Source organism: Thunnus maccoyii, chromosome 15 (genome assembly GCF_910596095.1).
Source record: "Thunnus maccoyii chromosome 15, fThuMac1.1, whole genome shotgun sequence".
NCBI lineage: Eukaryota > Metazoa > Chordata > Actinopteri > Scombriformes > Scombridae > Thunnus > Thunnus maccoyii.
In genome coordinates, this window is record NC_056547.1 from 26,499,737 (window position 1) to 26,525,207 (window position 25,471).

Sequence of the window (25,471 nt, forward strand, 5' to 3'; positions counted from 1 at the left end):
CAATAAAAAAGGCACAATATGTTAGGTGGGGGAGTCCATCTCTTCTTGCATAAACATGTTTTTTTAGACTAACTTTATATTGTTAAGAAAACAGTGAGAGCCATAAGTAATATGTATAATGCATTTGAACATGTATTCATATTTTTCTACTGAAGGGAAATGATTAGCAAAAGCCCTAATAGCCCACAAGTAAAATAAGGCCATTGCAAAGTCACTGTAACAGCCTGTTAAATAGGGGCAAAATAGGAATAATAATGATTTTGTTTCACCAGAAGTGGCAGACAGTGAATAAACAGGCGTGTGATGATGAAGGTCAGACGGTGAGTTTAAAGCAACAGGGGGGCCATCCTCCATCTGTTTGTGTCTGACCTTCAGAAATACAGTGAAGGTGTTCACCTGTGTATAATCCGTTTCAGTGCAAAGATAAAGCTGCTTCTCCACATCGCTATTTATCTCAGTTTAAGTTACAAGGGGCTTACTCATAGCTCTCATTAATGCACGGGTTAATGAGCAGTCTAATGAGTTTGATGGTAATCCGATAACAGCTCCATTACAATGTTATGCCAATGTCCAGATATTTCTCACGGGATTGATTCTGTTTAAAGTAATGATTATTCTCTTCTTTAGATTTGATATTTCTATAATAATCTTAACGTGTTTATAGTTGTGAGTCGTTTTATCAGCACAGTGTGTTCCCTGTTATGTTCCTGTGGCTTTTCAGCCTGTTGGTGGCAGTGAGTTCATTGTGACGCATTTTCACAGGCTTAGTAGCCTCTGTTAGTTGTCCTCATATGTTTCTAATTAGCTGATAGCAAATAAGATAAATAAAAGAAAAGAGTGAGACTGTGAGAACCTGATGACTAAAATAGCAATTTCTCTGTTGGAAACATAGTTGATTTTTCGCTCTCCTGCTATTACTGGACCAATGTTTCTATTTTAAGGCAGTAGCATCTACAATACACGTTCCTCGGCTTTATTATCCCTCTAATAAGCATTAGATTAGTGTATGTACAGGTTAAGACCGCAGACAAATTAGTGAGTGATTGGATCAAATGCCAGGTAAACAGGCGATTCCATTTCTAAATATTTGAATGTGTAGATAAGGTGCACCCCTTACCGAAAAGACAATGGTACAAACCTTTGAGCAGCAGCGGCAAGACATAACAGCAAGAGCTCGCGAGAATTACACAGGAAGCGGTACTACTGTCGCTTCAAAATAAAACCAAATACTCAAAACATTGAAATACTTCAAGCACTTCTACAATTAGGCTACAACTACTATTACTACTACTACTATTACTATTACCATTACTACTACTGGTGCTACTGCTACCACCACTACTATAGGCCTAAAACTTCAACTACTACTACTACTATTACTACTATTACTACATATAATAATACAAAATGTACCACACTCTATGCTACAGTAAGTTGTCTATTTTGAGTAACTGAATAAGTGAAACTAAGGAATAGGTCAAATGTCATTATTTAACACATTACATGTATCACGATGAATGGTATTTCTAGGTAAACTAAATGTTCTATTTTAGCTGTTAAGCTTTAATATTGTTGTTACTACACGTCGAGAGCTTCAGGTCAGACAGAAAAGCCACCAGTGACATGATCTCATTTTTTTCATATTATATTGAACTTTATCAAGCTAATTTCTTCTGAAATCCATATATTCTGTAGGTCGCTCACATGTAGCCCATTTGATTCAGTTTGTATAGCTGTTGTTGGTATTATAGCTACTCCATTTACATTTTGATATATTCATATTTTGCATTGATATGTATTATAACATTTGCTTTTTCTGCAATATTCCATTACCCTACATGGAAATGATGAAAGCTGTTTTCGTTCCCTTTGTTTTTTTTCAGACAGCTGTTTTGCTTTTACTTTAAAGGCCAGTTCCACAGGTTTCCTGTTTCCTCCGGCCTTACTGCGTACACCTTGACGCTCCTCCCTGTTGCTGCTGCCTGAGAATGAGCGCACAGTGAAGTGGGTTCAGCGCTCTTCAGTCCACTGTGCCGCGGCTCCAGCCGTGTCACCTGTAATGACGCCGTGTAATGTGTCGCACCGGACGGACTCCCTGACACTCCGCACTTTCTCCTCTTCGTCCCTGCTGAAGATGGTGGCTGGCGGCTAGTTCCAACTTAGGACTTCCTTTTTTTTTCCTTGGCAAAGCGCGCTGAATCAGTTGGTGAGTGTCCGTCGTTGCGCACATACACTGTCACCTGTTCTGCTCCACAGGTAGGACATGAGAGTGGCTTCTGCTGCTGTGCGCTAACACATCGACCATCCAACCTACACAACACGAGCAGAGGAATGACCGCTGGAGAAGAAGACGCTGCTTACAATAAAATTATAGGCGTGCAGGGAAAGAATCAATGATCCGTGCTGGAGCCATTATCTGCACAGAAACTGATAAGAAAATCCAAACAGGAGCTGTATCAACAAATTCTCATGTGATAAAACTTATCTACAAACACCAGTCAAATCTGGCAATAGCTGCAGGCTTGTTAACATTTACATATGCCAACAGTAGCCTCCAGTCAACTCCATCAGCCTACCTGTCACCTCCATATGGGCTCACACCATTGTGTGTATCAGCTGTTCACATTAAAATGCCACAGGCTCCCAGCAGAGAGCTGTATGGATGGATTATCTGCTTTGTGTTTTATTGAAAGGTGCATAACTGTGACCTTCAGATGATGAAAATGATATGGTAAACTGAAGTAGTAGTCTGAATTTATAAAGGACACTAACATTTGAAAGGTTAAAACTAAGAATCAGGCTCATGCATTCTCAGAACAAGCATACCAGGCTGTTGGTTCAGTTTTTCAAGGCCAAAACTTGGAGCCACTGGACAGTTTTTCGTGCCACCTTGCACATCACCTTGCATTCAAAAATAGACTAAATTTCCAACCATCATGTGAGACCTTTAAAATCTAAAAATGGATGTAATATCAATATCTTATGACCCTTGCAAGCAAATCCATATATCCTTTGAGCAGTTCCTGATATTAAACTCCGCTAAACTGCATGTGTGTGTTTTACCCCTTTGTGACCTTAGAAAAGCATTTTTCACATCCACACAAGTGCGGTTCCAGGTGTGTGCACAGGCCCTTGAACAAGCCTCAGTCTTTATGTTTTGGTCAATGTGAAGACAAAGATTTAAAGCAGTATTAGTGTGTCTCCATGTAGTTGCTACAGTCCTCGTCTTTGTGAATGTTCTGTTTAGCACATTTTTAATGTGATACACAATGTCAAGAAGGGAAAATGAAGCCTGGGTCTACCAGCAGCTCCTCCATATTTTTTATTTAGCTTCAAGGCGCTTCCTTTAATTTTATGACTCCGTCTCATGTTAATTACACATCCGTGAGGTCATTTTTTAAAAATTACTCAGCAGCCTTGGTTCAGCGGCTGGCTGCTGTGGTGTTCTGGCTCAGCAGCCCAGTGATCACCAGCTGTCAGTCAGACAGTGTGGGCAGCACAAGGACTTCTTTTTTTCTTAGATTTTCCTTTTCTCTTTGTGTTGCTAATATTTGAGTGTCTTGGGTTGGCTTCCTACTCATTACCAAGTTCTTCTGTTTATTCCAACAAAAACGGTGAGACAAGATTATTAAACATGTGGAAAATGGGTTAATTAACTGGCCATTTCAGTCACTAATGTGTTACATTACATACAGTAATAAAGGTTACGGTTATATAAATGTAATGTTTATTACTTTAAAGCTGCATTAATGGATTTTTTGGCTCCATTGGGGCAGAAAAACAAGCTGAAAACACGTTACGTCCATCGTGTTAGCAAACAGTTATTTACCTATTTACACATTCAGCAGATTGGTAACATTAGTGTTTCTGGCCACATGTCAAATATAATATTCACTTTTCCTTTTAGCCCCGTTTACATCATCACCAACCCCTGAGAAAAACCTTTAGCTGCTAAATGCTACACTATGCTCACCGGCTAGCTGCTAACTTGTCTGCCATTTGGTGCTGGACATGTAGTTTATCAGAGCTGTTTTGCTACAAACAGCTGCCCGCCACAGTTGCTAACAAGATTAATGAGTGTTGACTGAACCAAATCATAAATTCTGTAGGCAGAGAAACCGAAACAAAGAGTAAAAAGATACTAAAATGCTCTGTAGAGCTGAGGGGAACTACACAGTCAGGTAGTAAAGGGCACCTTTCACATTACACAGTCATTTGATCCATTGTTAACATAAACATATTGAATGTTGCAGCTTTAAAATGTATAGTATAATATGAATATAATGCGCAGTATACGTATTTGAGATCAACAGTGACCCAAATAGGTCAGAGGTTGGCAAACGACAGTATAGATATAAGCTAAAGAGTGAAAAGCTTTAAAATGTGTCTGTGTAACTATATTTATGGCGCAGGAGGGAACAGCAGCATCACAGTTGTGGGAATACAGTCAGTTCTAGTCATGTTTAAACTCTCTCATTATTAATATTAATATTTTGTCATGGGAAGTGAAGGTACTTTGCTCACACCGTCATCGCAGGCAGCCCGCTCTGTTTTGTCACCGCTGGGTGAATCATCTGACTTCCTATCATCTGTTCTCCTTCCACATCCTGCTCTTTCTTGGAAGTCAGGCTTCATGTCACTATGTGTTAACATAGATGATGGCAGACAAATGATGACATCGCACCACGTGCCCTCCAACCTCCCGGTCTGATTCTGGAGTCCCAGAGGTGCCAGACGTGGCTGGCTGCTCAGTCCTTTATCACTAACCTCCTGAGCAGCCCCACTCAGCCTTATCTTTATCTTTTACAAGGGAACAAAGGCTGCAACCGTAATCAGTGAACAGGTAACTGCTTTACCTATACAATCTGCTTAATCTCCAGTGGCCTCAACATTACTGAGCAGCTTATCTTCATCCCCTATCTATCTATCTATCACTTCCCTCAATGAAGAGCCAAGACAGAGATTAACCTACTGTAATTTCAAGTAGGTTTAGACCAATATGGAGTACATATGATACAGATTTTTTGTGTTGCTATTCCAATAGAACTACCAAAATTTGCATATCAAAAGTTAATTAGTTGAATATTGGAAAATTAATCAGCAACACATTTTATAATTGATTAATCATGTGAGTCATTTATCAAGCCAAACGTTTGAGTGACTGGTGCAAATTTTTGGCTCAAGTAAAAATATTGTCAACTTGTGCAGACGTGGTTTCGCCTAAATTTGCGCCCTTCAGGGCGATTTTGCATCTGTTCGTGTCTACTTGTGTCTTTGCATCGATTTGATATTCAACTCAGCCACCTTTAGAATTTTCTTTGCGTTCAGTCTCAACACACCTTTAGACAGACAAAACCATTTGAAGACTTCACCATGGGCTTTGTGAAAATTCATCAGCTGGTTAGTTTTAACCCAACTACTCCCAATCAGTAACACCTGTCTCGCATCCTTAGGGCTGGGAATTTAATCTCAATACTGTTTTGGCACCAACCAAACTGCGTCCCTAGTATCAAGAATCATAACTGTCAAGTTCAGGAAATTGGCATGGAATCTGGTCAGAGTCATTCTCTCGTTTACTAACGCTTTGATTTAATTTAAAATTATAATTTTGCCGCTGTAATACTGTGTTTTATTTAGGCAGTTCTTGCATGGCTGCTTGTGTTTAGATAACCATTAACATTTTAAGTTTGGATCATATTCCTCATAATAAGGTATTGAAAAAAGTATTGTTTTAGTATTGGAAGGTATGGTACAAAAATTTCAAAAGATACCCAGCCCTGCTGATCCCTGCAAAGTTTTGGAGATGAAAAGTCTTCTTTTGAGTAGTTTTTATCAACCCTGTCTCTGCACCTGCTTTCCACCATAAATTGCTATTGAGGAACAGAAGAGTTTCCTCACTTTTGAAATCTGTCTCTCTGCAGCAAGATAAACGACAGGTTTGTGTCACCCGTCACTTACAATTTTACCACCCGGCGCCAAAATTCAATTCTCATTGATTGTGGGCTTCGTCACTTTGAGGATGGAAACAGTAATTTCCCAAGCTAAATGCTATTCATTCATTATTCCTCTGTATTGACCAGTGACCTAAAAGAGTCTAGTCTGAGCCGGTGCTTCTGTAAAACCCATTGCCCTTTACTGTGACCTATGGCTGGCTGCCATTTGGCCACCGCTACTTTTATCTTTCTGCCATTAAAACGTGTCAGTCAATTCTTTCCCACTTGGGTTTGTAGGACATATAAGATGCTGGACATGTTTTGCAGAGATGTAGAGGACGGAGGATGATAATAGGAACAGAGAGGACCTGCTTCCTCTAAGAAGCTGTGTTATACTGTTCTGACCTGAACCTCTGCGTGCCCATTTTCCCAGCAGTCCAGCCTGATGAGAGGCAGGGGGGTGGCAGCATAACTCAATAGACTTCCCCCAGCATGCCTCTGCCCGGTTCTGCCCGGCTCTATGGGAAAGGACTGTGGTTCGTCAATGTCATCTCTCCTGCTGCCAGCCTCTCCATACTGATTAGATGGGAAGGGAACAGTAGGTGAGATGGGATGGTTCCTCTGTGGAGACAAAGGGTTTATTGTAATTCCCAAGGCATCCATTCAGTCCACAGATCAGTGACCTTTTCAGTGTATCAGACCACACAATAGAATCAGCTGCTTCGTTTTCCCCCGTAATTACTGCGTGGAATTCCGTCTGCCCTAGAAACAGGCACGGCATCTCAGAACGGTTTGGCAGACATCAACCATCTGAAGAGCTCATTCTGTTGATGGGCAAATGGAGAGGCTGTAAGAGGGTGAGAGGTGCAATTGCTGTTTGAATTGCATTTCAATGGGGACCATCAACCATGGCTTTCACTAAGGATGCCCCTCTAAAGCTGCACCTGGCAACTTGGCACATTTGCATCTTCAAATGGCAACAAGAGGGAAATGTTTGGAAATAATAAAGTGTTATCCAGAAATCAAAATGATCAGTCCTCAGATGAACTGTAGTGAACTGTACCCAAAGTCTAGGATGACTAGAGAAGGGCTTTGAGGCCTTACAGACGCAAATACTGTATACTGCAACAAAATTTTTGGGAATATTTTTTATTTTAACAAAGGATCAAATGATAAGTTATAATGTGAAGCCTGACACTTTAGTGACAACCCACAGAGGACCATCCAGCTCCCCTCAGCTCTGCGGAGCTTTTTAGCCTCTTATATATCATTATTTTGGTTTTCCTGCCAACAAACTCTGCTCTTACCAACTGTTTCCAGCTGCAGCAGGCAGCTGTTTTAAGCCCTGATAAACCTACTGTATGCAACCTGCTGAGCACCAAAGAGCAGTCAGACAAAGTTAGTGACTGACTGGTGAACATAGTGAAGCATTTAGCAGCTAAAGAGCCAGATATTTTTCTCAGTAGTCCATGGAAACGAAAAAGAGACAAAAATTGAATGGATATGAGATTTAAGTTCATCAGGTGGCCAGAAACTAGAGTCTAAATGAATACTAATATTACTCTGTGTCTGCTGGGTAAATAAGCAACTTTGATATGTCTGAATGTTTGCAGCTCCCCTTTCAAGCTAACGCCACTTTAAAAGGGGAGGTATCATGCTTTTTGTGATTTTTATACTGTTATGATGTTGAATGTCTATTTTAAATATAGTTCAGGTCCAAAAGGTCCAAAAGATGAGGTATGTAAAAATGCTCCCTGAAAGTCAAAAGCCTGGGCTTCAACCTGCTCAGAATGCTACATTTGCAATATTACCTCTACTTACTCCTCATGATGACATCAGATTGTTTATGCATGCCAACAAACTGCCGTCTGTTCCATCACCTTTGTTGCTAAGGTTGTTCCATGTGTTGTTTGCGTTGTCCGCTTGCATATTTCAGATTGGATTTTGGCTTGAACATGTATGGACGTTTTTGAGAAGTTTCCATTTCAAGTAAAGAATGAGAAAAAGAAGTGAAATAATACTACTATAGTTTGTTCATGTTGCCTCCTGAGCCGCCGGATGTCTGCTGAGGGGTAGCTTCCAGGAGCTGTCCAATTAGAACAGAGTGGGCTCCTCATGAGGGGGCCTTAGGCCACATTCAGACCAAATTCTGCAATGTGTGAAAAATGGCAGCTCTCCAATTCATTTGAAAGGGGGAAGTGCGTTTACACCGCAAGGGTGGGGATTGCATCGGGCTCAGCAAAAAATTGCAGCAGTGGTCTGGCAAAAAAAGTTGACCCAGGCTCAACTTTTGCCGGAACGCAACATGATGTGATCCGACAAGGCGCCATGTTGGCCAATCAGTGAGGGAGTACAAAGACGTAATCACTGTGTGTGCACTTGCTTGGTGTTTTATTGGGCTGCAAGTTGTAATTTCTGGTTAGTATTTCTACTTGTACTATGATTAGATACATCTCACAAATGGGCCATATAGTGACACGTCCACACCTCCACAGAACCCTGCGTGGTGGTGCCGCATTGCCAGTTTGGTCTGTACGCGGTAATAAAGAGACAGGAGCTAAAACGGCCTGTTTGAGACAGAGGCTGAACTGAGGGGCTGCATAAAGGGTCAGTATGAGTTAAATTAGGAGTTTTGAACTGTAAATCATGCAAAAATATTCCAGTAGAGCCCCAGAATAGAAAGTAGACCTGGAAATGTGCATGATATGTCCCCTTTAAAGGAGCACTGGTAGGCAACTCTGCATGATGGTTACATGATTACGTCTGAAAATTGTCAATTAACTGATAAGTCAATCAACAGGCAAATAAACTGCAACTATTTTGATAATTGAGTCATAATTTAGGTAATTTCTTGAAAACAAAAATGCTGGCGCGCCCCAGTAACCTACTGGCTAAGACGCATGACATATAACCACAACATCCATCAACATCATAATCTCTGGTTGCAGCTTCTAAATTGTGAAGATTTGCTACTTATGTTTGTCTTATGTGATAATAATCTGCAGTCTCAAGGTGTTGGTGGGACAACAGCAATCTGATACCTTCATCTTGGGCATTAAAAAATTGTTCTGGCATTTTTCTTACATTTTATGGACCAAATTGATCTGAACAGTTTGTCTGTCATCTTTCAATCTTGATTCATCTCTTTCTGAGGATGGAGAAGAGACCAAACATGATGCTGGAATTTTATTGGGCGACATCACAAGTTTCCTTCTTCCTCCTTCTTTCTGGCTTTTTTTTTTGCCAATTAAGGTAGATTTGGCATCTCATCAGGATACCTCCTGGATACCTGTAGAGGTATTCCAGGGCAACTGTAAGGGCAGACCCAGAACATGCTGGTGGGTGTCCATAACATTTTGGGATTTCCCTGGAGAAGCTGGAGGAAGTGGCTGGGAAAAGAATATTGGTCCCACTCTTTTAAATTTAGATATGTGTTAAAAAATGGCAGTAGGGATGGATGAATGGTGGAGATGAAAATCTCCTCTGTTGCAGTTCCTCTTTTATCTTCATTGCTTAGTGCAGCTTTAATCACAAATACAACACAAGAGCATGACACGTCTGCTGATGCTGGGTGGCAGTGTGTGTGTTCGCTTTACAGCAAAGTCTGTGTGTGCGCCGATGCCCCTTTTGCCATGGTGGTTGTCAGAGAGTGCCACAGGCCCATGGGTGCTAGCCAGCGTGCAGGAGCAGCACGTGCAGGCTGCATCGCTGTTGACACGATGGTCTAGTTCAGAGAGCGCCTGGGGTGGAGGACGGCCTCGGTTACACTCTTCAAAACAACAGGCTTTGTGCTGAAATATTGATGTGACGGCAGCACACACTGTCCTCACGGTGTCACAAATGAATCCAACGCGTGTGTAACAAATACAATAGATTTATTCTCTGGCATCACTGCTGCTACTAGGGTACAAGTGATATATGGATTCTGAAAGCTGACACTACTAGTTTTCCACTGAACAAGTGCTGAAACAATCAGGTGATGAATTGATTAGTCAATCGAGTGACATTCACTGATTCCAGCCCCTCAAATGTGAGGATTTGCTTTGTTTTAATTACACTGTTTGAACATGTCAACTCAAGTAGTGGGAAAGTATGGTCATTTTTTGACTATTTTTACAGTTTTTAGACTGCATTATTGATTGACAGATTAATTTGTAATGAGAATAATTGCTAGTTACAGTCAAAGGGACTTATTTCTTTGTCAATGCTTCTTTAGTGCTGACCAAACTGTGTCTGTAGCGATGACTATTAGAAACTATGACATACCCAAAAGCTGCCATTGAATGTCTGTAATGTCTCTAAAAGAGAATTGAGTTTATATCAGCACCTAAACTTAAGTTTCATATTGGCATCAGTATCAAAAAATTTCAAACAATACCCAACACTATGCAGCCCTAGATTAAAACTTTTGCTAACTGATCTTCAATAATTTCAAGATTTTAATTTGAAAAAAGTTTACAATAAATACAAATAAATATAAAAAAAATAAATATAAAATATTGAGTGCATCCCCCAGAGATACATTTTTGTCAAGTTTGAGTACCTTTTCATAGGATATTAAAACTCTCCTGCTATTAGAACTAATAATAATAGTGATATTGCACGCTCTTCAAGCAGGCTTGTATGGTTGGAATCAATTTAGGTGAAGTGCTTCACATAGAGACAACTGGTTGATTAATAAATAATAAATACAGTTTGTAGTGACACAAAAACACTAATGAATGTGTCAGTCAAATACTCATAATTTGAACTTCCCTTTCTATATGAGTTTTACAGCTGTGTCTCATCTCACAGCTATGATAATAGTAAATGGGCTGCATTTATATAGCGCCTTTCTAGTCTTCAGACCACTCAAAGTGCTTTACACTACATGCCAACATTCACCCTTTCACACATATTCATACACTGATGGCAGAGGCTGCTATGCAAGGTGCCAACCTGCAAATCAGGAGTTTCTAGTGCTCATTTATATACACTCACACACTGATGGCGCAGCCTTCGGGAGCAATTCTGGGTTCAGTATCTTGCCCAAGGCAACTTCGACATGCGGACTGGAGGAGCAGGGGATCGAACCGCCGATCTTCTGATTAGTGGATGACCCGCTCTACCTCTGAGTTACAGCTGTCCAGAAAAATAAAATATAAAACTTAAAGTGCAGTCTAAATAGATGTCATCACTCTGGTATTTAAAAAAGTGCTCCAGATATTTTGTATTGCACTTCCTTAAAGTTGGGGAATTAGCAAGGGACAGATTAAATAAGAATGGTCAAAACTGATGCAGCAAAGGCAGCGATATCCTGACTTTAGTTCCTGGTATGGGCCAAGCTCCAACCATGCTTGATCCTACACTTCCCATAATGCAACTCACTCTGTGTCAGGTTACAATGCAAGCTGAAAAATATGTAGTGTCCAAGATCAAGCTGAGAAAACCCTGATAACGTGATAAGTGTTATTTTGTCTTAAAGCTGCAGAGCCCAAGAAGTCATTCTCCAACTGTTTTCACAGGCTGATTAGTTCTCCAATTGACAAGTAAACTGGCTTTGATGTGTAAAATCGATGGAGTTACCCTTTGATCGTTTGTTGATCAAACCCAACTGGTTAAGATGGGAGTCAGCAAACGGCTTTATGCCCACTTTCTCTCAGTCTAATAAGACCGAGAGCAGAGATACATCAATAGAAACAGTGGTGTCACGTGTGCAGCCACCACCAGGCAAAAATAGGACATTCTGTAGGTTGAGGACACTGTGATTCTCTCATGTTTGACCTTTCTAACAAATAGGAAGGCTCTTTGCGTATGATCGGGATCAGTTGATAATCACAGTTGAATCAGAACAGGAAGTGTAAAAGTTGTACATGCACCAAAACAGTCTGTTCTGGCTCGATATGTTCTGTTCTTCGTATTGCCCCTGATGCTTTTGCCAGCGCTGCCTGCCAGCCATTCTTTACAGCTCTCTGTCAAGTGTGCTAATTGCTGTAAATAGCTGGGTGCTCCGTTTGTTGTGATTGACCCTTATGAAAAGCTGCTCAATCTGTCTCATATTTGGCAACGTGGAGGCCACTTTGTTGGCCTCATTTTGTATAATGGCTTGTTGTTATTGCACATTAAATGCAGTTAATTACAGACAGGGCGGTTTGCTTTTAGGTGCTACTTGAAGGGCTGCAACATGAGGTGCTCTTTGGACCTGTGTACTAGTAAACAATATAGCTAAATGATATGAGCTTGTCAGTGCTTGTAACTTCCTTGTAGCGTTCACTAAGAATACTAATATTCAGGAGATTGAAGTTGAAAGCTATAATATTTATATTGATTGTCTTTTTTCATTGCTTTTAAGAATTAAAAAATAAACAAGGATTAAATAGACAAGAATTGACTCTTTGCTAAGCTAGCTACACATTTCAAGCTTTCCAACCTAGCATGACATATATGCAGTTTACCTTGACCATTGAACAGCTGGAGATTTACCACTTGAAATTCGTAGTAATTTTTAAAACAATGGGTCTTCAATGTTACACAGAAGTTATACAAAAGTTTGTCTGCTATTGGTGGCTAGCTAATTAACTCTGTGAAAACTCCAGCTGACTTTTTAGATTTTAAGTTGACTCAATTTAAAACACAAACCCTGTACGAAAAAGGTTCTACGCACTTAATAGCTACATACATGATATAATGCTAAATGACTAATGCTAAAGCTACATGTCCCAGGCAAACAATACATCTATTACATTTGAGCTTTATCGTTTGTATTTTCAAACAATATGTGTCATTTTTACAAGAGAAAAAAATTGAGAATGAGGGTGTACTGATGAGTTTGGCAAACGTAACACAATCTTGGTTTAGTCCTGAATGGAGCTTTTTCTAATGTAACCTGTAACCCCACAAAAGGTATCATTGCTAACATACTGTCGTTAGCTCTTGTGTTTTTGCTTTTGAAAAGGCTAAAAAAATGAAGTCACCCAGTGAACTCTTGCAATAGCAAGTATCTCTGTCACCAGAGCCCAGTGCACACAGCTTTAGCATGACAGACCTGCTGCACCTAGTTTACAGTAAGCTATAATTGGACAGGTGTCCCCCAGAATTGAATTCCTATTTGGGGGGACCCTCAAAGGACACTAAAAGTAATAATATTGTTAATAGTAAGAAGAAGAAAATATCCATCCATCAAATTCTAAGAGTGGTATTGACTGATCTGATAAAATTCCTGGAAAATTCTTCTATTTCAAGACATTTCGCCCACTGAAAGGCTTATCTGGGTGATACTGTACATGCACGGACCTGTAGCACAAGACCTTGATGATTTCTCTCTCAAATGATCCCCCTCCTAAGCAAATTATCTACAAAGTAAAAGCCTGCGCTCATGTGTTTTTGTCTGCAAGACCTGGCTTCTGAAACATGAAAGCAGGCAGCCATAGTGAGAAAAAGGGCTGCGCGGATCAGCGGAAAAGACGGGAAGATCTGCCCGGGATGTTTGCGAGATCTAAAGGGAGGCTGTGATCACACTGTCTCATTAGATCAGTCTCACCTCCCTGCTTCTCTCTCTCCCTCTCTTTCTTTCTGCTGCTGCTCTGGGAGAAGAAAAAAAAAAAAAACAGCTTTTTTTGAAAATCAACTGCTGATATCAGAGTCGTGCTTCACCTTCCAGCCTTTGTGTGTACTGTATATATGACCTTCTGTGCAGTTATGTGATGTGTAATGTGAATATGATGAGTGAAGCCCATTTTCTTTCTTCACATTCTTTCTCAGCTGGTATATCGTTCATTTGCACTGCATATATCTTATTTCATTACATTTTCTCATTATAAATGCTGCATTTTTCAACCATCTTTTTCTATTTAACCAGTTTTTTATATTATACACTCCTTTATAACAAAATCCTAACTGTTTTATTGTGTTTCTGTATTATTTTTATTGTTGATACCTGCAGCAACAATCCCAGTTTTCCCAAACTTCATATTAACATCAAATCTGATGTTAACATAACGAAAGACACCTCCACGAGCAGACAAAAACCAATACCAGGGCTGTATAAAGATAGTCTGCTTCCTCCTTGGCTCCCCTCCTCCACTATATGGCTGCCTTTATAACAATGGTGCAGTTTCCATGGCAGCTAGAGCATGTTAAGCTTTAGGATAACCATGAAAAAAGTGGGGAGAAGGACAGGGAATAATCACAGGGTATGAGGGACTAAAAATAGTGAGGGACTTAATCCCAGGCATTATTTATTCATCTAAAACTTCTCGTGTCTGTGCAGGCTGTGTAAACATCATTTCTTCTACAGTTCCTTGCCAGGCAGGCAGGCAGGCAGGCAGTTTTTCGACCTAAACCACAACAGTCTTACTGACTGACAACACCATGACTATAGGAGGAGGGGGGTACAGTTCCTACAAGAAGACTACACTGGATGGACATATACACGCTGCATAGTAAAAGAAACTGGTTTTTGATCACCCCAAGCAACCTATATTAACCTCCCTACTTCCTCATTATTAATTCTAAGAAACAGTTTTTGCAACACTTTAAGAGGAAGCAAGAGAGAAAAGCATGGGATTGTGTAATGAGGACCAAACTACTGCTTTTCACTGAAAAACATCCAAAGTGACAGCTTGCAAACGTTTAATTTAACATCTCTCTAAATAATGCCATAAATGACCAGAGAATGTGATCGCGTTTAATTTAATCATTGCCAGCTCATATGTTACATGCACTTTTCCGTAATGTAAAGGCTATAGTGAAGCTCTAGTGTGAGCGGTGACGTCGGCTGCTTCTCTGTGGCTGTCACACTGTGAGTGCTAGACTGATGAGAAGCAGAATAGAGGTCAGCCTCAGGCAGCAGGCAGGGCCAGGCTGCTTGGCTCAGAGAACTGATATCTATCATTGTCTCTTGTTTGAAGAGAAGAAAGCTTTGACTGATGTGGCTTTTTTTAAAGTCAGTGCCAGATATTTTCATGTCAAAGTTTCCATTAGCTAGTTTAGTTGTCGTGCTAGTATTTCATATCTGTTAACTCTTTTACTGTTTTATGCCTAGTGCAAATTCAGAAAAACGCAAGTACACCTTCACATAGCGGGGTGACAAGTCATAGAAATCATGGTTTGATTTGATATGTTACTCTGCTGTCACGATCTGATATATATTCAATCCAGCAATGATAATGACTGTCTTAGGGTGTCTTAGATTGTGCATTTTGCTTCCATTTTCAAGTCATTTTGTAGTATTCTGCTTTATTAAAATGTCATCTTTGAGACTTGGGAGTCAAACAGCAAAGATTTTCCTGAGCCATTTAGAGAGTGGTTTTCTCAGCACTTTGTCCTGGTTTATTGCGAAACAACACCTTTTTTTCCAAGTGTCTGTAATCACTCAAGGAGATAAGAACACATGACTCCGACACAGTAAATGCAGAACACGTCTCATTTATTTTGACATAACCACTGACTGTAATGAGCATGACATTTTCAAAAACCTTGCTCATGCTTTTTTGTACAGCAGGTGGATCCTTAAAAGCTTCTCTTATGCAACTCTTTACACATATCAAGAATGACCCCATTTATTGTAGTTTTGATATTATTCCTAATTATAGTTAATATATTTTAATCTTGAAACCAGTAACCTGAATAGTGCTTTCTATCAAAATACCAGTATTTTTGATAAATTGTGTCAAATTGTGTAACAACAAAATGTTAAAGCTGCTCTAATCAGTGAAAATCAAAATTAATCACCGCCCACTGAGATGACTTTACTGTGACTTTGTTAGGAGCAAGCTCTAATCAGTATTTTTTATTAACAATGGATCTGTAATATTAAAGGTGTGGCTTGTTAAAATGACCCAACTTTACAGTTCCCCTCAGCTCTACGGAGCTTTTTAGTGACTGTCAGCTCATTGTTTTGGTTTTACGTCCAGCAACTTAACTGTTTTGGTTCATTCATATCAGCCTTGTTTCCAGCCATAGCAGGCAGCAAAAAACAGCTGTAGCCTACAGTAGCTTCCCAGCACCAAACAGTAGACAGACAATGTTAGCGACTAGTTGATGAACATAGCAGAGCATTTAGCAGCTAAAGAGCCAGATATTTTTCTCAGGAGTTGGTAGAGATCAAAACAGAGCTGAAAAGAATGAATATTGGACTTACATTCATCAGGTGGACTGACATGTGGCCATGTTGCTCTGCATCTACTTGACGTGTAATAAAAAACTGTTAGCTAACGTGTTTGCCATATTAACTTAATAAGGTGCTAATATGTCAATCCTGTGTTTGTTGTGTTGCTTTAAAGTGGCCAAAAATAAATTACTGCAGGTTTAACAAAATGGAGCCTGGTAGGAGTGTGTGTGAGTATTATATTCAAAAAGTATTTCTCCAAAACCAGCAGTTGGAAAAGGGGGGGTCATCTTATCATCAGGGTCACCTTATATTTGGGCCAATTATTTAGGAACCAATTATTTTTTAAGATCTGAAGTTTAAATGATTTTTTTATGGCGGGTACTTTGACTGTTTGAATGGCTTTGCTAATTTGTGCAGTTAAGGAAAAAAACAATTGTATTTTTTCAACAGCTTGGTATCAAACCTCAGTGCATGTTTGGTGGAATGCCTGGTCTGATTCATGCTTCTTTTGTTAAAGGAAAAGGGTTTTGTTGAATTTTTAAAAAATATTCCATGAAAAGTACTAAAATAGTATATATTTGATACCAGTACCAAATTTCAAGCATTGTATTGGCACTAGTATCAAAAAATGTCAAACTATACACTTCCTACATATTGTGCACACTTGACTGGTCTTTTACATATAAAAAAGAACCACAGATGAATTCAATGCAATTCTACTGCCCTACTTTGCTTGTTTTGGTGGCAGCAGACTGTGGCCAACCAGCTCTAAAAGCTGAATCTTTAATGTTATACAAGTGTCTTGGTGTCCTGGTGGGTAAGAATGAATCTGTTTCTGAAAGGTCTACAGCCATGTTATACTAGGTGTGTAGGATTTGTCAATAACAAATGTTACACATTTACCTGACAGGTTCTTGAATAGAGTTTGGTTTTGACATTTTCTTCACACCAGAAGAGGTGTCTGTGTTGGTTGACAGGTTATCGAGCTCCCAGCATCTCTGTCTGTTTTCACCCGTTTTCTTTCTTTTGCTCTGTCCGTGGTGCTGAAAGCCTCTATTCACCGTCAGTGCAATGTTTGTTGAGACAAGCTTTCTTGTTGCTCAGGGTCCTTGGACATGTATTCCATTTAAAATAAAAGGCACTCTCTCGAAAGCCACCAAGGCTTCTTCTGAATAGAGCCACTCTCACTGCCGTTGAGATTATTGTGCGGTTTGATCAGAGACAGTACCCTCTGCTGTTGTGGTCAAAATTACCCATCAACATTGAATGTGATGCTTTCAGTGAGGGCTGTTTAAGTTCAGAGATACAACAGACCTGCTCTCTTAAATGCACAGGAGAAGACATGGATGAAAAGGCCTCTTTTCATTTGCACGTGTCCAACTGACAAGATATGAGCGAATAATTTTAGCTGCATGATTATTTAAACAGTGGCCCTGCAAGATGGATGATGTTTCGAGTACACACTGTACAATTTGTTGCAGAATTATAGAGGTCACTGTGTTTAGAAATAGCCCAGGTAGCAATTTGCAATATTAATAAGCTCTTATTTAATTGCAATGCTGTCACATGTTCACAGTTTTAGAGAAAACAAGAAGGATGGTCTTTTTGTCTTCTTTTTTTTAAATCAGCATCTTTGCACCCTCTTAGTAAACAATCCTTGACTTCTGACAGTTCTTCTATCAAAAGGCTTTTATAACTCTACCTTGTTGCGTAACATACCTGCGGCTTGTTCCTGTGTCTGACTGAGCTAGCGCAGACATCACAGTATCTAGGTCAATTTTCTTGACAGGATAATCCTATCTAAACTGTTGTTGGATTAACAGCTAAACTAAACCTGTTCAGATGACGGGTCACTGCCTGTTCAATGTATAATCGGATGGCTTAATGAAAGTTACCCAACAGATGTTCTAATTAGGATTGGACTTGACTAATGGTGGTGTTCCAAGGTTGTTATTGACAATGATATTTCTGGATTGAAGCTATTGAAAGCCAGTGATTTGTACTGATGCCCCGTGAATATTTATCTAAAAATTTACGAAGAGGGAAGACTTTTATGCTACACTTAAAACATCATTGGATGCTAAAACCAATTCTATAGCTGGGGAAGCAGCTTCTTAAGGAGGACTGAGGCAGCTTCCCCTGAAGCTGCTGAGGAAAATCCTCACACCTCATACAAGAAAGCTGTCACATCAGCAATGTGTGACTGTGGCCAGTGTGTAGTATTAAATAAAAGGTCAGTATAGGCCTGACATTACGGAAAGTCAATAGATCAGTAAAGGTCTAGTTTTCATTATTCAGATTAACAGACAAATCCTAGCTTTTCATTAACAATAGGTTTTTCAGTTTGACAAGCCTGTCAGAAAGACCGAAGCAGGACAGAGAGACAAGCTGTGAGAAGTGTCCTACCTGCTGCTCAGCTGTGATTACACTCCTATTGTGTCTGACTTTCAGTTAAAGCCTCTGATCCAAGACAAAGAGGAGCTTTGACATGTGGGGCCTAAGAAGGAAAACTGGAACAATGTCCTGGCTCACATGGACACCTACAGTACAATCCTACTGAATGCCATGTTTAATACTGAGCAGACAGGGTCACTACACACCACTTCAATCCAAAGACCTGAAATTAGCCAAAGCTACCGCTGAGGACACTGAGGCCATGCCAACTGTACTTTATATTCATTTGGGGAGTTAAGTAAAATGGGTGGACTTAACATTCCACAATTAAATCACACTCATGGTGGATTATGCAGTCACTTTTTATTTGAAATGTGAACTACTATTCAGTTTTTAAAAATATTCTATAATCATGTTTGAATTATAGTGTACTAAATGTATCAACATTTTATCTGAGTGTGTGTATCTACTATATAGTGCTATCAGTAATTCCACAAGGGAAAAAAAGTAGTTTCCACAGTATGTTCACTACTTTTTGCAACAATTCCACTATGCGGTGCACCACATTTTATAGATGCAACAATTACCAATGTATGACTAAAGCTGATGCTAAATACATCTTGAAACCTCAATTGAAAGTACACTATTGAGTGTCTATTATAGTATATAGACAATAGTAAATGCGTGAATGAAAGAGTGATATCAGACACAGCCATAGACCTCCATTGCTAGGCTGATGTTTTAGCTAATGCAAAATTGAGTCACTAGCATGAAGAAGTAATGCTTGTAAGCATTTTTGATTTGACACCACAACAACTGTGGCTAATAGTAAGGCTTCTTTGCTGAAAATGTAAAATGCAGATGTCTCACTGTAATGTTAGCTTGTCAGTCAAGTGAGGCACACCGAATGAACGAAACAACATCAATCCAAATAGTGTAGGACTAGGATAAGGTTCAGAATCAGATGTTTATTCAAACTTGGGTTTCTTTTGTTTGTTTTTTGCAGTTTTTTTAAAGCCCTGTAGTGGATATTTTATAGGCTGATTCCAGTATTTTTTGATACAATACATCTAAATTTGACAGGAAATTCATCAATAAATATTGTAAAAACATTAAACACCCCCATCATTTTATTCCTGGTTTTGAAATGGCATTTAGACCAAATTAACTAAATAAATAAGATGAAAATCATAATAATTTATAAAAATATGCTTACTTCTTTTTGGTTTCCATTTAAAATAATTTGAGAGTGGTGGGGAGGTGCGTTGGAAGAACTCTTTTCCTCATTGTTATAATCATGGCTACAGCCCTGGTCGTAGTATTGTAAGGGTGTCCTGCAGGGCAGGACATTAAATGTGCAACAAATTTGCAGCATTCTGACATCAATAAATCATGACTACATTAATTATTAGTATCTTACTGTATGTTTATCATGTTCAGTTAAGCCAAGGATGCTGTGTTGGGGGAGGGGCAGTGAAGTAATGGGCTTGAATTGAATAAAATTGATGGTAATGGTAATGGTAATGATGGGTAGCACAATTAAATTTGATAATGATGTACTGACGTTTAAAAATGCTACATCTGTCACCTTTAATCAATCAAAGCCATGCAGAAGCTGCCATTTCATTGTGTTTACATTGCCCTGCCATTACAGTCATTCCTCCCTCTATGTGCAGAGTCACAGGCTCAGTACTTAACATGTGATTATGTGAAAGTGTTGGAGGAAATATGTTTATGCTCACGGAATTATTAAAAAAAAATAGGCCACAATGCACTAGTGTGGCTTATATGAGCTCAATGGCTAAGCTGCAAGTGTGCTTGAGGCTAACAGATGGCCAACCTGTGGCCCTTTTTCTAGAAATCTAAATTGTGTGTATGTCTGTGAGTTTATAGCTGCAAGTACGCATTAACTCACATGTCATTCCTTTGTTGAAAGAGAGCGATGGGAAATGGGATTTTGCTCCACAGAATGGTATGGTTATTTAAAGCGAGGCAACACAACAAAAGAGGGAGAGACGGGGAGAGAAAGTGAGATAGTGAGAGAATGGGTTGGAGTCATATGTTTACCTGCCAGTGGTGCTTTTTCTGTGTTGTTGCCATAGCAACAGCGGCTCGCTGTATTTGAGTGTGTGTGTGTGTGTGTGTGTGTGTGACAAGGGATGTAATTCTGCCTGTCACCAGTGTAGCCCAGAGCTGACTCCCCAGCTGCTGGTTGCCATGAGACCAGACAGACACATCCTCTGCTTCAGTGATAAATCTTTTCTCTTGACGCTCAAATCACTACACAGATTAGATGCATGTTGTTTTAAAGATATATATGTCAAGATAAACGGCCACAGCTGGGCTCCGTATTACTGAAAGTGTAATTTATAGATTATTTCAGAAGTAATGATATCAGAATAACATAAAAAAAATACCGGTGTACATATCTGCTAAGGGAAAAATAACAGACTAACTACATCATTTAAAATGTATTTGGAGTGGTAAAATACACATCTTTATTATTCAACAACATTTCTACAATTCTGCTTCTTTTTCTATTAGCTATGCAATAGTCCAATAAATTGATTAGCTAGCCCTAGCTAGTCTTTTGGACAAACACAAATTGTAACTGGACAGCTAATGCTAATTAACCTGTGTCATGGATAACTTTGAGAATTAACAGGGAATTAATGTTGAGTTAATTTGCTGTTTCTGTGCAGGTTTGTTACTTTATTACACATAGGTCTTCCCATGCATGCTAAAAGAACAAAATCCTTGTTGTTGAGTTAAAGATTCAGCCTCATGTAATTGGTGCCAATCCAGGTGATCTTTAATATTTAGCATTACTACGAATCTGTTTCTTTTGCTATTCAGCTCTCCAACAAACTAGTTAGCAAGAGCTAGCTAACTAACAAACCAATCAAACAGCAGTATTACTTTAACTGCACAGCTATTCAGCTAATATTCAGCTAATTCAGCTAATATCACTCAGAACTGTGAGGATTTACATTGAAAAAAGTGAAATAATGCATTATTTATGTTTCCATCACATTAGCATAGATGTTACGGAACTGAACATGTGTGATTTATGGAGCACAATATTGTGTGCTTCATTCTCACTGACAATCACCCTCTTTATTTTTCTCTTTTTTTCTTCGCTGTAGAGGACTATTTTCAAGGACAGCCAAAAATGTGACATTGTACTCTGTCCCTCTTTTTATTGCAGAGGGTCAGGTCGGAATGACGGAAGTAGAGCCGGTGTTGGACTTTGCCTCCTCGGGCCGCTCGGGGAGGAGAAATGCCCTGCCTGACATCCTGGGCTCTCCAGCAGGTGTAAACCCTGGTGACCTGCCTCTTAAACTGGCTGAGCTGTCCCTCAAAGGTGAAGAGCACCACGATTTCTTTCTTTTTATCATTACAATACTGAGAATAAGGCAAATAAGGCACAAAAAAAATTGTAGTAAAGTCAGTTGTTAGATTCTGCTAGATTCTCAGTACTTAAGTTGAAGTGAAATGTTACCTGCCAAGAATTTTACCAGACCACATCTACATGTTCAGATTTTTTTTTAATAGTTAAAATCCTTCAGGCAAAGAAAAGAAGATGGGGCACACTGAGAAAAAACCTATTCTAATGTGATGATGCTTCACTTCCAATTCAAATCCAACCCATGCCTGACACCACTAGCTACCCAGGTAGCTGAGTGTTTGTGCATTCGGCTGTGACAATTGGCCCCCTGGGCCCCGGCCCTGGTCCATATATGGCTGTCAGATATGACAAAGTCTCAGATTTGTTTTGGTCTGAGAATCAGCTCCAGATATAAGCATTTTGGCCAGCTCTGGACTAGGATTGCTCCTTGCAAGCCAGAATCATCCCTCAGTCATTCATCACGACTCTGGCATGAGAGTAGCTATCAGGTGTGCTAAATTTAGTCTTGTGTGCTCCAAAATGTAATGAAGTACAATTCTGGCTTTGCCCACTCTTACTCTATCTTTATAAGCCTATCTCTGTGCACTGTCAAATCTTAAGACTGTTTACCAGCCAATTCTGCCTGCTGAATAGTTTTAAGTCAATTAACCTACAATGTTCTGTTACATTTGGAACATTGTGTGTATGAAAGTGCAAACAAGCTAAAGTAAGCATACACCTATTTGTTTCCCCATGATCCTAGACTTATGGACATCATGAATTTTCCCACTATAGCCCCAAATTAGTCCAAGATGTTTGAGAAACACACTTCATGTTTAAAGCAATTGGTGCAATTGGTGATTTTGAAACTCTTTTGGTGTTCTTTCATACAATAGGACCCATAAAATGACATTTTTTTGCACTTGAAAATAACAACAGCACAGCAACATATTTCTTATTGTGTCTTTCTTGGGTTTGTGCGCAGATGGTCCAGGAGGGGCCCAGTCACCCACAGCCGAGGAGCCTCCAGCACCGCCGGAGAGCTCCGAGGGGAAAGAGGGATCGTAGGGACTTGTTTATTTACCTCCCGGGAGGCCTGCAGCGATAACCTGAGAGAAGGGACGGAGAACGAGATAGAGGGAGACCTGTGGGAGAAAGACTGATGATCTGTGGAGAGTCAGTCTGTTTGCAAAACAACTGAACCACGGAGGGAGAGTGACGGACCGACTCCTGAAGGACTGAAGCCACGAGCTTAGGACTGTTTGGCACTCAGCACTATCTGAAAAGAGTCAGACATCACTTAGTTATGAACCAGTGAGTGTGTGTGTGTTATACACTCACCACGGACACTACACTGAGAATCAAAGGGACCATGACAGATTGTAAACTGTACACTACTATTTTTGTATGATTTATTTAAATCTCTAAAGAAAAAGATCTCATAAGTCAAACTGTAATATGTACCATTTCCTTACATTTCTTGCTGATTTTTGTTTTATAGTGATGTGTGTTATTTTACATTGACAATAGTAGGAGGGAGTTTTAAAGCAGCCGGCAGTGCTGAAAGCTTTTTAATTTAACTGGCTGCAAAATGGAACACATGAAATAAGAAAACAGTGGATTTAAGAAAACTGGGAACTCTCTGTGTTGTCTTGCTCACTTCTGCTTTTGATCTACTGTATGTTTTAAAATCTGAGGCTGTACAGTATATCTACATTGTAAATGTGCAGTTTTTACCCCTCATCACCAGACTGTTTTGATCCTAGTAACAACAACCAGGGATTTGATCCATTTTTTTTAGGTGTCCATATGGTGTGAGGTGATAATGTGGAAGAGCTGTCCATATCTTGAGACATTCCTTTAGAGAATAGTGTTCCACTGCCAACAATATACACACTGCTTCATTATAATACTGGGAAAAATTCTAAGATTTCCTTTTTGTTCTTTGCTCAAGGCTGCTTTTAAAAGTCTCTTCATTTCCAAACCTCTGAAAATGTGCCTAGTGGCAGTTTACAACCGAAAATGTGTGTTGTGTTATTTCTCTGTGAAGTACTGTTATCAACTCTTTTGGGGCTACTGATGTTTCCTCAATTTTAATGGGAGTTATCACAACACATCTTTACTGCTTAAACTGTAAAGAAGAAAAACAAAGAAAAACACTTTTGTAACATTCTGCAAATCTGCATTTGCAGATCTTACTATCTGTCAGGAAAAGCCGGCAGTTTTGCGTAAACTTGAGCAGGGCTTTTTGCAGAGCAAGACTCCTCGCACGTGCTTATAGCATCAGCAGCATATGCCCACTGAATGGGCACGGGCGCAAGCATCAAGCAACACCACAGCCACAATGTGTTTCAAGTGCAGAAAACGGCAGCACACTCGCCTTCTGCCGCTCTGCACGGAGAAAAGTCTGTTCACACTCATCAACACATAAGCAGAGCTGTGAATAAGACACAAGACGGAGAGCGAGAAACACAGTGAGAGTCCACAGTTGACAGCTATTCACTCACTGCTACTGTATATATACTATATTGTAGTATAACCCATGTGTGTCATACATACTGCCTGTATGATTACCAGACTTTATTCACATACTGTACCCACAAGGAAGTGATGTTGTGTAATTGTCTCTATTTGAAGATGTCTTACCGGTGGCCGTGTCTTTATGTGGATGTGTTTCACAAATGCAACAAGGAAAGCCTGGCGTGCTGCTGCCCAGCCTCTGTTTTTGATGCTGTACTACTACTAATGCTGAAGAGAAAGTGTTCATGGTCTATCTGAAGCTGTATGAGCAACACTTTTTTGGGGGTTGATGAATCAGAGGTGTATTTTGTAGTGTCCTGATCTCTAAGTGGTGCATATATTTTACTTAGCTGGATTGAATCCCATATGTTGATTCTATCCGGTGGTGGAACTTGCCATATTAAACCCACAAGCTTTACATATCAGTGTGTTCAATTGTTTTATTTCTATACAAGGCCCACAGTCTTAATGCTTGACCTTTACATTTTGGCGCACATTCGGTAAGGTATGTTGAAAATAAGGATGATATTTAAATGATTATGACTATAATTTAGGAGGGACAGACAGAGCAGAACTTCAGAAAATGTTTAGTTTGAGTTTTGCTTTTTGGAGTGGTATTGAGAAATCTTGCTGTATGTTAGATGACAATAATGATGGTGATTTTTTGAAATTATGATAATGATATCAGCATACAATAATATTGTTTAGCTAGGGCTGTAACTAACGATTGTCTTCATTATTGGTTGATCTGTCAGTTATTTTCTCAGTTAATCGATTAGTTTGATCATTTGTTTGCGTGGATGTGGCTCAGGAGGTAGAGCAGGTTAGCTACTAATCAGAAGGTTGGTTGATCTCCAACTCCTCCTGTCCACATGTCGAAGTGTCCTTGGGCAAAAAACTGAACCCCAAATTGCTCTGGATGGTTGTACCAGCACCTTGCATGGTAGCTTGCAGGCATTGGTGTGTGAATGGGTGAATGAGCAGCAGATACATTGTGAAGTGCTTTGGATAAAAGTGCCATATTAATGCAGCCATTTACCAGAAAATGGTGAAAAATGTCGACCCAGAGCCCAAGGTAACCTGAAAATATTCACATTTGAGAAACTAGAATCACAGAATTTGGATATTATTGTCTTAAAAAATGAC

The 25,471-nt window shown here is 39.6% G+C and overlaps 2 protein-coding genes across 9 annotated transcripts in view; one reads left to right on the top strand and one right to left on the bottom strand.

Annotated features, from left to right (window-relative positions):
* serinc2 (serine incorporator 2) overlaps window positions 1-25,471 on the bottom strand; it is a 39,962-nt gene that overhangs the window by 8,929 nt on the left and 5,562 nt on the right. For 3 of the 4 annotated variants that reach the window (XM_042436392.1, XM_042436391.1, XM_042436393.1), the window contains one exon: window positions 6,339-6,554. In XM_042436392.1, coding sequence (XP_042292326.1) covers window positions 6,339-6,554 — 216 coding nt within the window. Of the gene's footprint in view, window positions 1-6,338; window positions 6,555-16,053; window positions 16,090-25,471 lie in introns of those variants that run through there. The other variant, XM_042436394.1, reaches the window with a different exon arrangement.
* pkib (protein kinase (cAMP-dependent, catalytic) inhibitor beta) lies at window positions 1,840-25,242 on the top strand. 5 transcript variants are annotated; one of them, XM_042436398.1, is made up of 3 exons: window positions 1,840-2,206; window positions 21,626-21,781; window positions 22,791-25,242. In XM_042436398.1, the coding sequence occupies exons 2-3, from the start codon at window positions 21,640-21,642 to the stop codon at window positions 22,871-22,873; spliced, it is 225 nt and encodes a 74-aa protein (XP_042292332.1). In that variant the 5' UTR covers window positions 1,840-2,206; window positions 21,626-21,639; the 3' UTR covers window positions 22,874-25,242. The 5 variants fall into 5 exon arrangements, with proteins under 5 accessions (XP_042292332.1, XP_042292334.1, XP_042292336.1 ...); XM_042436400.1 differs by lacking the exon at window positions 1,840-2,206 and adding an exon at window positions 4,591-4,843; XM_042436402.1 differs by lacking the exon at window positions 1,840-2,206 and adding an exon at window positions 20,645-20,665.

Coding starts and splice junctions, on each gene's coding strand:
- pkib (XM_042436398.1), top strand. CDS start 21,640: ATGACGGAAGTAGAGCCGGTGTTGGACTTTGCCTCCTCGGGCCGCTCG. Junction 21,782..22,790: donor GGCTGAGCTGTCCCTCAAAG/GTGAAGAGCACC, acceptor GTTTGTGCGCAG/ATGGTCCAGGAGGGGCCCAG.